The sequence below is a fragment of the Gambusia affinis genome, linkage group LG01 (genome assembly GCF_019740435.1).
Source record: "Gambusia affinis linkage group LG01, SWU_Gaff_1.0, whole genome shotgun sequence".
NCBI lineage: Eukaryota > Metazoa > Chordata > Actinopteri > Cyprinodontiformes > Poeciliidae > Gambusia > Gambusia affinis.
In genome coordinates this window covers 8,435,838-8,453,103 of record NC_057868.1, presented here as the reverse complement: position 1 = coordinate 8,453,103, position 17,266 = coordinate 8,435,838, and the positions used below count along the sequence as shown (strand labels likewise).

At 42.0% G+C, this 17,266-nt stretch overlaps 1 protein-coding gene across 8 annotated transcripts in view; it reads right to left on the bottom strand.

The window, feature by feature from the left end:
• samd11 (sterile alpha motif domain containing 11) overlaps window positions 1-17,266 on the bottom strand; it is a 105,919-nt gene that overhangs the window by 57,505 nt on the left and 31,148 nt on the right. Inside the window, exons 1-2 of one of the 8 annotated variants that reach the window (XM_044122477.1) lie at window positions 3,597-5,018; window positions 2,634-2,725 (exon numbers count right to left, since the gene is read on the bottom strand). The exons of 5 other annotated variants lie outside the window; for them this stretch is intronic. In XM_044122477.1, the coding sequence (XP_043978412.1) occupies window positions 2,634-2,725; window positions 3,597-4,050 (546 nt within the window). In that variant the 5' untranslated portion in view covers window positions 4,051-5,018. Of the gene's footprint in view, window positions 1-2,633; window positions 2,726-3,343; window positions 3,418-3,596; window positions 5,019-17,266 lie in introns of those variants that run through there. 2 more of the 8 variants (XM_044122486.1, XM_044122495.1) reach the window with 2 other exon arrangements.

Below are 17,266 nucleotides of genomic sequence, written 5' to 3'. Positions count from 1 at the left end.
GTTTTATACTTAAATAGTTAACCAATAGCTGTTGCAGTCCAGTAAGTTTGTCGCACTCCTGTACTGCTCAACAAGCAGTTGCATACAGTAATAACAAACAATAAATTTTATTGCTGAAAAGCATCATGAAGATGCTGATTTCATTTTCCAGCAGGATTTCCAGCCCACACAGCCTAAAGTATTAAAACCTGCTACTATGGCCAAGGTAGCAGAGTGATTGTCCTGCCAGCGAACTTTCCAGAACCCTACAGAACCCTATTGTCAATAGAAAAAGGAGGAACACCACACTAAGCAACGAAGACAAGCTGAAGGCAACCATTATAGCAACCTGGACTTCCTTTACACCTCAGCAGAGACACAGGCTATTGATACAGTAATTCATGCTTATTAGTCTGAGGTTTTATTAGCTGTAAATCATAATCTGCCAAATTAACAGAAATAAATGTCTGACATGCATCACTCTCTTTGTACGACGTTATAACATAAAGGAGCGTCGCTGTTTACCTAAATTACTGACATAAATAAACTCTTTTTAATTTATTCTAGCCTGATTTAATTGTCGAATCCAAATAATCAGACTTCCCCGCATTTCTGAACTCTTCTGCAAGTTTGTGTCGTGATGAGCAGCTCGTGGGCAGGCAGGTGAAACCTCTTCCCAACAGCTGCTGCACTTTATGATCGCTTGCCTCATGCCTATAAGCGAAACAAGATCACTCAAAGTTCAGCCGTCAAACTTTCAAAATAAATGTCGGCATGAGGTAATTTGTGTCAGTAGGCAGGGCCGTGTGTGTGAGTGCTGGCGTGTGTGTGCGAGAGAGCTCATCAGCGAGGGAGTGCTGCTGCTGCAGCCATGCCCTGAGGGGAGTCAGTCAGTGGGGAGAGAGGAGAGACGCCAGTACAGGCCATACAAGTCCCACTGCCTTACCTCCTCCGCCTAACCCTCACTGCCTCGCATGGACCTGCCAACATGTACGTCAGTGTGTGGGCGTGGGGGTGTGCGTGTGTGTGTGTGTGTGTGTGTGTCAGGGTAATATTAACTTGGTGGGTTAGGCTTTAGGCTTCACCACCACACAAGGAGAGGGAGAGCAGTAGAAAAAGACTACAACAACAACAACCATAAGGCTCTCATATCTCTGCTTACGTAAGTAACAGAGTTTTCTCCGTCACAACTGTAATTGAAGTGGAACTGCACAAGCCACAGCAGGCCAAAAAAAACAATCACTCTCAAATCTGTAATGAGCCTAAACATAAGCGAGCACACTCAGAACCTCAAAATAATGAGACCCCCGTCGAACTTGCGCAATTTGTTTTGGCTGAAGCCTTTCCGTTAAGGTGCAGGTCTCCGTCGTTGGCTGAAAGAAATGTCACCAGTTTTACCTATATCACTCAAACACCTCCGGCTTATCAGCCGCCTTCGCCTCGCACACAATAATCAGCGGTAGCCATGCTCAGTAGCTCGCTAAGCCTCTTACACCCTTCCCTCAAGATTAGTGCTTGGGAGCGACGACAGATGCGCTCCGTGGTGATAAAAACACACACACACACACACGCACACAGCCGGCTGCACCTGTGTGAACAGATTTGACGGCGTGCTTGCTCAAAGCTGACACACAGACGCACAGAAGGGGGGAAAAAAAAAGTGATGCCATAATCGTGACACACCTGCAAGGCCTCAAGGTTTGGCTCGGCGCCCTGGTTCGAGCCCCCGAGGAAAAAGCTAGGCAAACAAGAGTTCAACGGCGGACAGGTGAGGAGGAAGCGGATTCAGTCAGGCTGAAATGAGTCTGACCAACAATATGTCTAATGTCTAGGGAGCATAATTGGCAGCTCAGTGCCTTCAACTAAAGAGCTTTTCAATACAGAAGAGCCGAGAGTGCATCTGATGATTACACTGAGAAAAATCACCATCAAAGTTGGCGTGTGAGCCTGTGGGGTCCTCACCATGAGGGGTAAAAGAAATGCAGCTTCCACATGTTCACACACAAATCACTGAAAGATATTACCAAGACTGGTCCAACTTTTAAACAAGCTAAACGTCTTTTAAAAAGCTGTAACAATATTAAATCGTAGCATTGGTCAGTAGTGTGCGAAACAGATTTAGAGGATTTCTGACTTTTAGCTGTAAAAGAATTGATGTGAATCAATACGAAATGAAAAACCATTTGTTTAGATATTGAGAAATCTTGACCTCTTCTATGGAACTTAATAGGCAAACAGATCCATATGTGCAACTATATTGAATCTAATTTCAATCTAATTCACTCTAAAGCATAAATTCACATTCAGATTCAATTACAAACAATCCAATTGGCAGAGTTCTCCATCTAACGAAGCTGGACCAATCCCACACATAAACATTTCTTTTTCCTTCCAGCGAAGTTAAACAATAATTAAAACAAACAAGTATTTTGACCCTAAATAATTGCGTTGTACCAATAAATGTTCTGTTTTCTATTGATTTTCCTTCGTAAGGGGCTGTATGACCCTCACTCAACAATCCCTTAACCGTTTTTACTCTAAACACAAAAGTAGCATTTGAGTTCAATAAAAGCAGCAAGTATGAAGAGGCTTCTACTTTTTATTTTAAACACGAGGACAAAGAAAGATCTGAGACAACACTGCAGCATTCTTACCACAGGAGATGAAATCCGGCAGCCAGGACAGTCACAAATCGGAGGGTGCACCTGTAAGATTCCTTTGGACATGAGAGTCTTGAGACTTTTCCCTGAAAACCAAGAGAGATGCACTTCAGTGGATATTTAGGAAGGAGTCGACATTTCTCCTCTTTCTCATATGACATTAACAGTTCAGCCTTTTCACATTTCCTGTAGATGAACTGAAGGTATATTCAATTAAGTTCCACGTCAATTGTACCCATTGTCCAGTGTGGGCTGCTAAAGAGACAACTGTCATCTGTCCATAAGAACTGATATAACTAACTATTAGGCTAGCAGTTTGGACCTGGGGGCGCCATTCCTCCCCCCACACGCACACACATCTTAATGCGTCCTGCCTCTACGTTTTTGTGTAAGAAAGAGTGCAAAAACTGGACGCAAATATACTAGAAAATGCATCCTAACAAGCCAAGATAATAATAACAGAACTGAACGTCAGCTGGTCAGATTATTTAAGAGCTAAAGTACCGAACTCCAGCTAAATTCATCCACAACAGCAGCTATACAAATGCTTGAAACACGTGTAAATGTGTCTAAAGTTACTTTAATCCAGCATATACTGCGTAAAAGCATCAACTCCCATGCAGGACTCCACGATCCGTCCCGCCAAAAACATTCATTAAATAAATAAAAAATGCAGAGTCTCTTAATTTGCATCTATGTCTTACTTCCACCTCATCCCATCCAGATGCCCCGGTCTGGTGAGCGATCGCAGCCCAAAGTCTGTGTCATAGCCTCGGAGGGAGTGTGGAGGCTACCCATGCGCCTTTTACCCATCTGTCTCCTTACGCACTGACGGCTGTAACCCTTTCACTCCAAAACCCAACTCGCTCCACGCAAAGTGGACTCCCTGAAGCTTTAAAGTGATGATAAAAATGTTTTCCTCCCCACAATATGAATGAAAGTTAGTGCTGCTCTTACCTTTGTGTCTAATGCTCCGCTTCCAGTCTTTGGCAGTCTCCCGTCCACTAACAAACTGGAACTCGTTGGGGGTGAGCCACTCGCCCCTGTATTTTATCGAGGGTCCCTTACTGCCCTGACACAGTTTGTTGATATAAAGCAAAGCCTTGTTCTCGCCGCACTCCACCTCGATGCACGGCTCCCCGTTGTCGAAGAAGGGCTGAAAGTCCGGGATGGAGGAGAACCTCTCCAGCATCAAGTCGTCCGTGTGGTGGTGGAGGTGCTGGTGATGCAGCGCCGAGTCGTGGAGCCCCAAGTACGCGCGGTGATGGGCGAAAATGTGCTCGTAGGGCGGCGGGTGCGGGGTCACCACGGGGATGGCGGTGGCATTTAAAGGGGCCAGGTATTCGGACTGGTTGAAGGCGGTCAGAGCCATGTCGTCTCCATCCAGCCGCTCCTTCTTGATGGCAGGCATGTTAGTGGGAGCCGAGCGCCGGGAACGAGTGAAAAACTGCGCGCCCGATCCAACTTGAGCGTCCTCCTGGCGTGCAAGCGGGGCTGAGCCAGACTGGAAGACGCGCCGCTCGGTTTTACGCAGAGGAGCCCCCGTGTCGCCGTGAGAGAGCGGTCTGCTGAAGTTGCCGGATAGATTCCCATTCAGTAGTTTCCAGCTCGCAGCGGCAGCGTCGCAGCTCTCCTACCTCCCACATTTAATCTCGCTCGCTCTGTTAATACCTGTCATGCTGGGAAGCCCTGAGCCACTTACATTAGGTTAGATCACCACTGCTCAGAGTGACTCGTCCTATCACATTTGGGTAAAATTAAAAGATTTTTTATTATGATTATAATGAGACGAAATTTAAATAAAGCCAGACCAAACTACTTCCAAAGGGAATAGGGAGTTAAATATGACCAATATTCAGTTTCACAGCTGATCTAAAATAATAATAATAATTTAAATAAAAATTAAATAAACCACATTGCCACACGTTATTAATCAGAAATCAAACTCAAACTGAGAATTTTCGCGTCATTAATGCCTCTGTAAGTTTAGAAAGAGTTGTTGAGATTCAGACTGCTGGGTGTTGCTGAAGTCACGCTGAAGTTCACAGACCCAGACCAAACAAGATTTGCACTCTCCGCCGCTTCTCAACTTGGCCCATTTAAACAGCGGAGGCTTGGCGAGAGCGCGGCGCAGGAAGGAAGGAGAGGGGGGCGGGAGGGAGGCCTGCGAGGGACGGCGCTTCAGCGACAAAAAAAGAAAGAAAAAAAGCATCCAGGAACCATGAGCTGGGAGCATGAGGAAGTATAACCTGCCACGAACTCAACAGATTAAAAAGAAACAAGCTAACGGTTTCATTTCCATCTACAACCACTATTCAGCACCAATGAACAGGGATCGTAGAAATATTCTGTAAAATTTGTCAAAAAGCGTTTAGTTTAAGTTGCAGCTAAGTGACATCAGCTCAAATTGGGATTTTTATTGACTTTGACACTTAATAATTCAGCTGGCGCCAGAACCGAGCGCAAAAGTATGATTATCTATTTAGGACGTCATTATAAATAAAAGCTGAAAAATATACATACAACGCATTAATGTTTGGATGATTAGACAATTGAACAAACCACAAGGTTTTTGTAGTTTCACTGAATTTTAGCCATCTTTTTCTGGCACAATCCACAGATTTTCAATATCATCCAAGTCAGGGCTGTGGTTTAGCCTTCTTTCGTCATTTCAAAACCAATTTTCATGTGTCTGGAAAGATTGCACACCCACCTATGTTCAAGTATCAATCATCTTACCCAAACTCTCCTCATCAAGGGAAAGAAAATATGTTTAGGATCTACCAACGACTCTTTTCATCAGCTCCTACTAAGTGCAGCTTGACAAGGCTCAACTCACTAATAAAAGGTTTTCGATCACCTGGTTCCCCCTTTTTTGTACCTGATTTGCTGGTGTTTGAACCGTGTTGAGTCAGGCTGAAAACCCACTGTCAGAAGACTCTGGTCATAGGTTGAGACAATAGTTGTGTCACAAGAGTGACTCTGTTGATGGCTTCTTGCAGGTACAAGGGATCACAAAAACAAAGTCATGAGAAGCTTAAAAAGCTGCAGCGCCATTACAGGACCATCAAGGACCACAACGAATAGTTCAAACCAAAAAACAAAATGGAAGTGGTATGATCAAATGGACAGCATTTACAGGCACTGATCAGCAAACAAAGTTGATTTCAGTCTGTCATTGAGTTACTGGATTCCACAATGGATGATGGTGAGTCCTGAACAGAAAGCTACAATATTATAGTTCAAAGGAAAGTTACTTTAAAATGAACATGAGTTAAGAAGGTGCCAACCAAAAAACAGTCTTTTCTTTAAATTTGATGCCTTCAAGTTAGTCTGGAATGTGTAATTCCCCACAAGGATAAACCAGATGCCTTTTGGAGAAAGATTTTCTGATTCAATGACACAAGCATTAAGATATCTGGCTCAGAAAAGACTTTGTCCAGATAGCTCAAACTTGGACAAACCATAGGTAGCATCAAGGTGCAATTTGGTTAGAGACATTCAACATTATGAAAAAACACAGGCTGTATGTATTTAAACCTTTCAGTATAATCTTAACCATGGGTTACTTACAGTAGCACAATTAATTCAAATTTGGGCTACCAATTTTTCTGGTTTTAAAAATCATTGAGTTTTGTACATTCATCCCAACATGTCTGAAAAAGCTTCAAGAAATCACAAAGTGTCAAAGAACCTGAAATTCATGCCAATGACGAGTTTATGTAAATTTCTGACTGGTTCTGGTGAAACAGAGAAGTGGTCTCCTGAGTAGACGGCACAGGCCACCTGAGGTATCCACCAACTCCCACACTGGCAGCTCAAACGCTCTGGGTGGGGTACAGCCTCCTGTCTGAATGCAACCATCTATTTGTTATACTTCACCTACGATAACTCCACCTCGTCTCCTGTTACCACACTGCACCACCCAACTGCTGCAGTCAAAGACGTCAAACCTAAACACCTCTTAAAAATGTCAGGCATCAGGGTAAACATCACAAAATGAGAAAAGGTTGAGATCCGACTGTTATTTCACTCAATAAAAGTTGTTTTTAAATTCTTCCACTATGAAATAAAGCATAACGAGTTACTTAGCGAAAAAACAGGGTATGGATTGTAGTGTACTGGATCCCCAAAATACAGTATAGTATTGATAATCTAGTCCAATTTTATAATGTTAGAGACACAATCAATGTATTTTATAGGGATTTTATGTGGAAAAAACAACACAAATCAGTACATAACTAAAGCATAAGCAAAAGGAAAGATGGTTCTGAAAACAGTTCACATTTAAAAAAGCATATGGGAGAAGATTCCCTGGTAGGATGAGACCAAAGTTGAACTTTTTGACCTATACACAAATAACACCACAGATTACCCAAAATGGACCATTTGTGAAAAACATGGTGGTGGCCGCATCGTGCTGTGGGTCTGCTTTTCTTTGTAGGGACAAAGAAGCTGGATGGAGATAATGGAAAGACACACTTAAATGACTTTAGATTGGAGCAGAGGTTCATCTTTCAGCACGACATCAACCTGAAACACAGAGCTACAGACCAAAGCGCAAGCTAGATTGGCCCAGTCAAAGTCCTTTCCAATTAAGAATCTGTAACAAGACTGAAAATGAAAACTAATGCTCATGTTGTTTAAGGTTGAGTCAAATTGCAAAGAAGAAAGGGCACAAATGTGTCTCCAGCTGTCCAAAGCTGGTAAATGCACCCTAAATAACACACGTCTTTATGGCTTTTATTAGTAAATTTTTTTTTGAAAACTGTCTTTCCTTTCACTTTCACAGCTCACAAATATACACTACCAGCACTGACACAGAGGAACTGCAGAAAAACATCACGCCTGAAAATGTGTGTCTCTATAGGTCATGTAGGCCTAAGTTTTAAAAGTGACTTATGAAGCACTTGAAGAAAAGATTTTTATGGCTTAAGAGTTTTAAATTCCACATACCTTCTAGTGTACGTTAGAGTTACCCTTTTCATTTTACTTAACCAGGTTTACATGTAGAGCTATAAGTAAACTGTGAACACCTGCGGCTTTAACTGAAGAACAAGCCTGGAACCAGATTTTTCTAAAAAAGTTTTTTTCCCCCCTTCACGCTGTCTGCGGGGCAGGTTCCCCTGAGCTCCTGGAGCTGCTAAGCAAAACCACATCTGACCCCCATCCAGCGGAGAACCACCCAGGTGGATCTCACACAGACACATGGAATAGCCATTCCAGCAGCAGAGGAGGGGTCCAAAGCGCAGTGTGTCAGGAGCTTATAAATCAGCCCAAACTGCCTCTGACACACACAGGAAGGAGGCACGCCACACACCGCAGGCGGAAGCGGTGCAGGAGGCGGCCAGGGTCCAGAGCCTGGCCGGAGCTGGTGTGAGGCCTGCAGCCAACGGCAGTCAGGCAAACACCCAGCAGAAACACATGCCAGCAGCTACCCCACTATGACGGCGGACTGTAAACGGACATGTTTCCACTTGGACTGAAGAAGCTGTGATGTCTGAGGGGAACGTAATGGAATTAGTGGTTTTGCGGATTAGGCGAAGAGTGGAGAAGATTTTACACACTGAGCAGAAGAAAAGCAAAAATAAAGATGAGCTGCCATCACTCATCTTTAGAAAATAAAATAAAACGGCCAAACAGCTCAGAGTGAAAAATGAAATTGAAAGGTGACATTTTTTTGGCTTAACAATAATGTCAGCTGCCACATGTTGAGTGCACCGAGCAGCGCTGCTGACATCAATCTTGAACTGCTGACATTTAGGGCGAATGTTTACAAAGCCGTTTCAAGGAAGTGGAACGCTGCGTTTCAGATGAGAAGCTCTCTGACTCTGTGTTCATCAAACCAGCCCTCGCCACATCGAAATGTCTCAATGGAAACCTCGCCGATCGATGCGTTGGCGTTGGAGCTGCAACGCCGGGAGAGCCCTGATGAAACTAGTCATAAAGGGGACACCCATGCCGACGCCCACTACCAGTCCCTGATCAGTGACTCACTAACTGGGTCTAATCACAGAGGGGTTCCCCAAACCCTTACAGTGACAACACTCAAGCTTTCACATCGCATTAAATTTGGTTCATGTTAAATGAGTACATTTTTTCCATCAGCACACATTGTGGCTTTAAGAAAAAAAAAAAAAAAAAAAAAGCTTTTCATACAGGGGAAACCTTTTCTGACCTTTCATACTTGTTACTGACTTCTCTACTTAGTAGATACCTTCTGTTTAACGGTGAATGAGGAAAACCCAAAGTTAGCATACAACCGTATTACAGTAAAGAGGTACGCCGTTCTCGTACTGCCTCCATTTTGTTTGTGGGACAACATATATTTGTCAACAACTCAGCCTCATTATCAGTGTTGATAATTTCACAAAAATTAGACTATTGTGAAGTGGTTTAGAATCTTCTTTATTTTTGAAATAAATTCATTCTGCCTTTCATTACCAACCTTCTTTAACTACAGCTCTGGTCTGTTGAGATTCAACATTTATGATCCGACTGTCTTTCCGTGAGTATTTAGGTGAATAACTTTGCGGTACAGCGCCTTCCTAAAGCTTTCATCACGTTTTTCCATTATGTCACTTTACAACTATGAACTCAAACTCATCTTACTGGGTTTTATGTGACAAAGTTCGTGCCTCATACTGATGACACCAAATGTTCATATTTTTGGCTTGAAAACCTGAGAACATAATGTCTTGTCTGGTGGCCAAACATCTCAATTGTGGCTCTCATCAGGCCAAATAACTTTCTTCCACTTGACCATGGAGTCTCTCCCACAAGCCTTTTGGCAAACTGCAGTAGAGATCTGAGTTTTCTTCAACTGTGTCTTTCTCATTGCATAAAGCTTTAACTGGGGATGAACCGGGACAACAGCTGTATGCCTCGACAGTTGAAGCTTGTATCTCGTTCAGCGTAGTCATGGTAACCTGGTGTCCCATCTCACCAGTCTCCTTCTTGCACGATCACTCAGTTTGTGAGGACGACCTGATCGAGGCACATTTACATACGGGACATATTCCTTCCATTTCATGGTGATGGATTTAAGTCAACTCCAGGGGACGTTAAGGGTTTTAGAGATTTGTTTGTATCCATCTCCTGACTTATACCAGTTGCACCAACTGGCTGGACCCCTGTTGAATTAAGTTAGTCACTTTAAAGGGAGCGAATATTTATGCATTCGCTTATTTTATGGAAAGTATTTTTACGCAATGGTCAATATTTTTGAAGATAAGACTCTATTGGGTCCAAAAGGCCAAACTCTGTTGAGTGATTTGCAAAAGCAATTAAAAATGTAAAACATCAAAAGGGGTGAATATTTGTTTAGAAAAATATTAAATTGCCATGTATTAAACGCAAAGAAGTCCACGAGAGCTTTAACATGAGTTGAAGTCTGAGTGGTTTGTAGGGACAGCTGGTAAACTACAACAGAAAAGGTAATTTGACTTTATTGCTAATGGTTCTTCATGTCTAAGCACATCTATGTAGATCATACCATGTTATGATAAACTTCATCTTTAGGTTTATCTGTAAGCCTATAAGTTAAGGTCAAATGTCTTTAGTGATATTTTAAAAAGTGAAATATGTGGTCATAATCGTAATTTAAAACGTCATTAATAAATAACTCAGCCCAATTCCAATACCCCTTTACCGTTTTCTTTATTGCTAATCCTGACGAAAGCTTCACAGGAAATATCCAGCTGGACAGCTCTCTATGTTAGAAAAAACAACTTGCAGGCTACTGCCTTCGCTCTCACAGTGCAGCTTTGTCTTTTCCTTCTCGTCATCGTCCAGCAGGAACCCCCCTGCAGGGGCCCTCGCCTCTGCGCCGTTGTTGGCAGCGGCCCCGGAGCCGCAGCGCTGCCGGCGGGGGAGAGAGGTAATAAATAACCCGGGGAGAGGAGCGGAGACCGCCGGGCGGTGCACAGTCTGACCTGACAAATACTCACTGGAAAACCATCAGAGAGCGAGAGCCCACCCCTAGCGCTTGGAGCCAGCCTTTCAGACATGAGGAGCAGAATATATAGGCCTGCCCCTGCTGGAAAAGAGGAAAGAAAGACAGACGGAAGCGTCTCCGTCTCTTCCCCCGTCATCCACAGCCAGACGCCGCCGGAGACACGGCGAGAGTAATTAACTATTAAAGGAGGGGATGAATTTCTGTTGAAAGGTTAGACAATACGCCTAGTCCAGCTTTCCCACAGAAAAATAAACGACCGACACAAGAGTCTAAAGGAAAAACAGTTATCTGGACTTCTCCAAGCACGGAAAATGTTAAACTTTTTTTTCAAAATAACCCAACTGAAAACTTTTAATCAAAAACACACCGGGCTTACAAACTAGCTGGCTGCTGCATAAATCGGATTCAACCGGATTTTTATAATTTAACAGTATAATAAAACTCAAATCTTAAGATACAAATTTCTGCTGTTTTTATTTTTAAACCACATTCAGTCAAATCTTAATCTTTCACAAAAGTAACTAAGTGAATACAAAAAAGGTTTGAAAATTCTGTCATTTATTATAGAAGAAAAGATTTACATGTTAATCTGGATCTGTGACAAAGTAATTGTAACACTCAAGGTTAGTAAATTGAAACATTTCTGTGAAGAGTCCTACCCTAAAAGTCCTTCAAAAGTGAGTCGGGGCAGAAGGGGTAGCAATATTTCGTCATACAAGATCCCACAATAACACATTAACATTATTGGGATTTTTCTGGTTGAGGTTATCATGTGAACAATAGCCAGTTATAGTTACCATGGTTTTGAATGGTGAAGTTGTGATAAATGAGTCATATAATGTGTTTGGCAGCATTTTGGGTGTCCAGTAGAAGCAATTAAAGGTCATTTAGTGAAAGATAAGAGACAAACAAGATGTCTGCAAGTTGCACAGAAGCTGTAAGAGGCAAACGTCACTAGAACAACCAATGGCTGGATATCAAGAGGTACATTGAGCTACATCACCATCACACTGCACCATATCAATAGCAAGTGGGCAATGGGAAATGTTGTACTCCAAACTATGCATAGTTGAAGAACTGTCCTAATGTCTGGAGAGATTCAAATCAGAAAGAGACGCCGGTTTGTTGAATTTGTGGCAAAATCAGTAAAAATGCAGAATAATGGCCTTTTCATAGCATAAATTTGATCTTTGAAGTTTTCTTGAGAGCAACATTAAGATTTTCCTGTTCTTATGAACTCAGTATAGAGCCTCGTATCATGTTGTGAGCATTAGATACTGCTACACCCCTAAAAGTGACATAAAGGGCACATCCTCAGTCTTCACAAATGCTTGGAGGCAGATGTTATCACCAAAGTTCATACAACCAGTTATTTTATGTTTTTATGACAGTATCTTGGATCCAATTCCAGATGTTGACCAGGCCTCTCCAAAACCTGTATTTTTTTTAAGTTTATTTCTCGCCTCCTTATTGTTGTGCAGCATAGTCCAAATGTCCATGAGCGAAAGTTTCTGTACTGATGGCTGGACATTCGCCTCCATTAATTATAGCAAGTCCTCCTGGTCTTGAAGAAGGGAAGGAGACCCAGACCATCACCCAGTCACCCCCTCATTTGACTCTCAGTTTGGATCTGAAATCCAGTGATGCTGCTTCTTATCTGTTCTTAAATTTCTTTAGATCAGGTCACACTGTGTTGCTTTCTAAGATCTTTTGTCCTACTTCATGTTGTCAAACAGGTTCAAGTCAAGATATTTCTTGATGCTACTGAACATGTATACATCTGGTGGTGAAAGTACAAACTTGAAATCCACTACCACTTTATGGTTTATCACAATTATTTCTTGATTTTACAAAGGGGGTAACTATATTTATTATCAAGTCTGGATTAGTTTGGATAGTCCCCCCCCAACCCCCAAATTAAATAATCACTTGTAACTGTAAATTGCTTTTTGTTTATATTGAGCTTATTCTAGTCTGACATTAAAGGCTGAACAAATCTGAGGGCAAATGCTTTCCCATGACACTTTAGTTACAGTAAAACAACATAAAATGATTATTGTTTTCTGTTAGTCTTGCCATTTGAAACAATCCACTTCCTCTGGTGAGGTTTGTTGAGAAGGCTGCTAGAAGAACCATACAACCATCTTTGAATTATATTATTTTCTCCCTAATCGGACTTAGGTTAAGTGAAATAATTCAAACTCTGATGTTCATCCTCAACAACATCCAAAGCCAATAAAGTACCTCTGTCCTTGGTGCATACCGTCGATCCATGTTGTTCAGTCCGAACACCAAACAACCAACTTGATACAAGCAGAAAATTTTACAATTAATTGTTTTATTCCAGTTTTATTCCATGTTAGACTTATTGTACTTAAAGTTCATGTTCAAAGTGTATATTTGCATGGCAGTTTAAAACACTTTAGATAGACAATGGGTTAGGTGAAGCTGAGTGGTTGACTCTGTCCAACCCAAACCAGCTGCAAAGAAAAAGGTTGTTCTGAGAACACCTGAAAAGATAAACCAGGCCAAATTTTGTCTTTAAATTTAATTTAAAACATCAACTAACTTATGAGTCCTGGGCTCTTAGTTGGATCAAAGCAAGAAAAGTCTGTTTCAAAAATATTCTAAACAGAGCAGCCAAACTACTTCATGCTTGGTAAAAATGCATTTTATCCAGAATGAGAAAATTAACACTCATTCTTATTGCCGTCCAGATTAACTCATGTCAGGGGGATTTCTTCAGCATTTTTATATGCGTCTGATGGAAAAGATGCAGCCATTCACAATAAATCAATCAAAAACACAGATGTTGTCTTTTTCCCTGTATTGATTTTGTCTGTGTTGACCTCAAATACACAGATGATCCATAAGTTCAGCACCCTGCCTGTATGCTTAATGTGTGAAGACAGAATATACCACCTGCAGGCTCTGCTGGCCCTCCTAAGTGAAAATATCATGAAAAACCTGAGGATTATCGAGTGACAACACAGAAAGTGTGACCTTGCACCCGTGTCAGATGGTGGAGATGTCCAAAATAAAATGTAAACGCAATAACAGATTTGAGAAGCATGCAACATTAATTGAATAGAGAACAGAAAACCGATTCATGACGCTCAAATTCACTGCTTAACTAAACTACGTTATCTTACGTAGAGTTGCTTCTTCAGATCGGCTTTTCTTGTAGTAGCCTTTAATATGCCTGGATCGTTAAAATGAAGCTACTTCTGCCAACTCTCATTTTTATTTATCGAGACATGAAACTTCTCAGGGGTCCTGAAGGGAGTTCGACTCTCCGAAGTTGGAATTTGTGGAATTTAATTTCAGAAACCGTTTCAGGGGATGCAGACTCTGGGCCTTGAGAGTAATATTTTTCTGCGCACATGGACATACATCACAAGTGGAAAAGGGGGGAATCGAAGGATAAAATTGTTAAAAAAATTAGGCAAGAGTCATTTTGGAAAAGCTTGAATTTTGGCATTTCACAGCCATCCATCTGGTGGTAGGACTAAAAAGCACTAGAGAAAACTCATCCAAAGTGTGTTTTACTAATTGCCCACCAGACAGTGTTTTTGGATGAAGAAACCACAACAGTCCATATTTTAATACAGTCTGAGACTGAGGATTTTAAACATTTGTTTTGACCGTATCTGAACCTGTACACACAGATAAAACTATCTTCTGTTCTAGAAATTTATCCAAGACCTCCAGGTAAATTTTCTCCAAAATCCTTTTAAAAGTGAAACAGTGGGACCAGCAGTCCTCTATCTCCTGAATTTTAGAGTTGGCAAGCAGGCAGCGTAACATTAAACCAGAGAGAAGGAGGAGGAGGAGGACTGAGAGAAAGGGAGGGGGGTTATGCTGTCGTGTCGGCGCCCTTGGCCTCCCCCAGTGGATCTGGGGGGTCAGGCGGCTGTCTCTGATCCCACACAGCGGCTCTTCCACATGGGATTTATTTTCTTGCTGGATGGGCAGGCAGGCGGCCCAGGAGGATTCTCATTTTAGACCAGCGTCTGTAGCTGTCAACGCCAGCCGACAGAGGCGAGCGGACACCCGACCCCGAGTATCCTCCCTCAACACTCCCCTTTGGACTCCCTCCCCTCCTCCTTTTATTCCCTGTGCACGCACACACTGAGAATAAACATTTTTTACAGTTTCTCATCTTGTCTAAATGAAACTTTCACTTATTACAGCTCAGTTTAAAATAACTCGATTAAAAATTGAACATCATTGTTTACTCCGTTTTGTATTTAAACCCCCGGTGCGGTTCAGGAGTCCTTATCTTTGGTTGTAAAGCTCCGTGGCGAACTTCAGGCTTCAACAAGCAATGAGCCAAGTCTATCGAGAAAAAAAAAAAAAAAAAAGCACAGCGTCTCCCCTTCCTCCCAAGCGCCGTTAATAATTTGTGCAGTAAAAGATAGCGTGCCTCTCTGAGTTTGTGGGAGTTATTGGCACAGTATTCCCCACCATATTTGTGCGAGGCAGTGATAGGAACATAAATTATTTCTTATCTCTTCCGCAATCCATTTTTCAAAGGGCTCTCTCTGTGTTTGAAGGGTAGCAGCGCCAGCAGCCAAAGCCCAGATAGTGGGCTACATTAGCCTCCAAGAGATCCGGCTTGCTGATTCCAAACAAAGCTATATGCACAGAACTCATTGATATGTGCAGGCCCATTTAGGTCCACAGTTTAATAAATAATTAGGCCTCTGGAAGGTAAAACGCCAAAATATGAGCAACAACTACAACAACAAATGCAAAACATAGAAGAATATCAGGTAGGAGCAAAAGTAAATTAGGATTATTGTCGCAAAGCTTTGACTGTGCAGATTCTACAAAGGCTACAGACAGACAAGAGGTGTTCATCCAAACATGAGCTGAAAGAAATAAGTGCATTGCACTGGTTTCAAAACAGAAATCTGAAAAGTGTGGTGGACATCTACACTCCAGAAATACAAAATCTTACCAAGAATTTCTGTGTAGTTTTTAGCACAAATATCTAAGTACACAATTATATTTATGTCTGGACTTTGACTTGGCCATTCAGTTTTATTGTTCTGCTGAAATAGAAATGTCCACCATAGTCTCAAGTCTTCTGCAGCTTCTATCAGATCTTCTTCCAGGATTTCCCTGTAATTAGTCTCATCTATCTTCCTATCAACTTTGTCCAGCTTCAGTCAGTCGGTTTTTATTACAGGGCACTTTCAATATACAGAACAACAAAAATAGAATGAAGTAATAAGCTAAATGAGGCTGACGAAAATAAAGTGTACAGATATTTGATGGGTGATGTTGGTTTGAAGGGTGTGCTTGTCTCTGCTAAAGCATCCCACAGCATTACGCTGCCACCAACATGATTAAATGTGGGGAAGATGCGATTAATTTTCCTCCACAAAAGCAATCCAAGAAGCGAGAATTTGATCACATCTGACCAGAGCACCTTTTCAACAATGCCTTTTTTTCTGACCAGCCACTGAAACCTCAATTTTGTTCACAAACAATAGTCGCCCCGTCGACACTTTCTCCCACCTGAGCTGCGGACAGGTGCAGCTCCTCCGTTGTTACCATTGGCCTCTTGGCTGCTTCTCTAATTAATGCTCCCACAGCTCAGCCAGTCAGCTAAGGCAGACAGTCACCTTTTTTTCAACCTTTGCAATTGTTATACTGCGTCCATTTTCAAATAAGGCCTTCACGGAAAATCTGGATTATGCTAAAAGCTTTATTATGTCACTTCACATAAACCAGATGGGTCAAAAACAACTTTTAATCCATATAAAAAAGAAACAAAAAGTTTTAGCTGAAAGTTAAAAAACTCCTCAATGTTGTGCGTGTGCTTAACACCAGATTTCCTGACTTAAAACATTTTATGAACCTCTTCCTAATCAGTCATTAAAGTTCGGAAGTAATCTTCATTTCTGGCTGATTCGCGGAGACAAAATGACAGATGATAAATATTACACTCTCCTCTGCAAAAGCATTAATATCTTCTTGCAAAGAATAAACCCGAGTTGTTCCAGCTACTATTGATTTTTCCCCCCCCCTCCCTGTGTGATGTGAAACCAGCAATCAGCACTGCGGTTCGAAATAGCCCTGAAACTGGAGCCGAGACGTCAATGAGTCGCCAACACATTTCAATTAGCAAGCCGCCCGGGCCGATCTCTCCCTCGGGGCACAAAGCACACACAGGGTCGACAACACCTAACCCAAGTCCACATATGGTCTTGTATCGGCTCAAATGAATCTTGATAAGGCAGCGAGGGGAGGACTCAAACATGCCACAGCTGGCTGGTCGGTTGCCGTTTCTGGATGCAAAAATGCAGAAGATGAACTCATTTGTTGGCAGGTTAAGTCAGCAAAATGAATGAGGGCCAAACAATGTGGCAAAAATCTCGCGCTGCTACATACGGCTGCATCCTAATTGTGCTAAGACGTCAGACAATCTGACTTCCTGTCTGGACCCATGACACAGAAGTCCATATTCTTCAGTATTTATTACAGCTGACACATAAATACACGTCAGTGAAGTTTTATAAGTGCTTTTGATCATTTCAATAGCATCTAATCAGACGAACACATAGCATAGTGCAACCTTTACTGTTTGAAAGCATGAATTATAGAAGAACACTTTGTCATTGGCTTGTATTGCCACCAGTAATTAGCATCACAACAAACA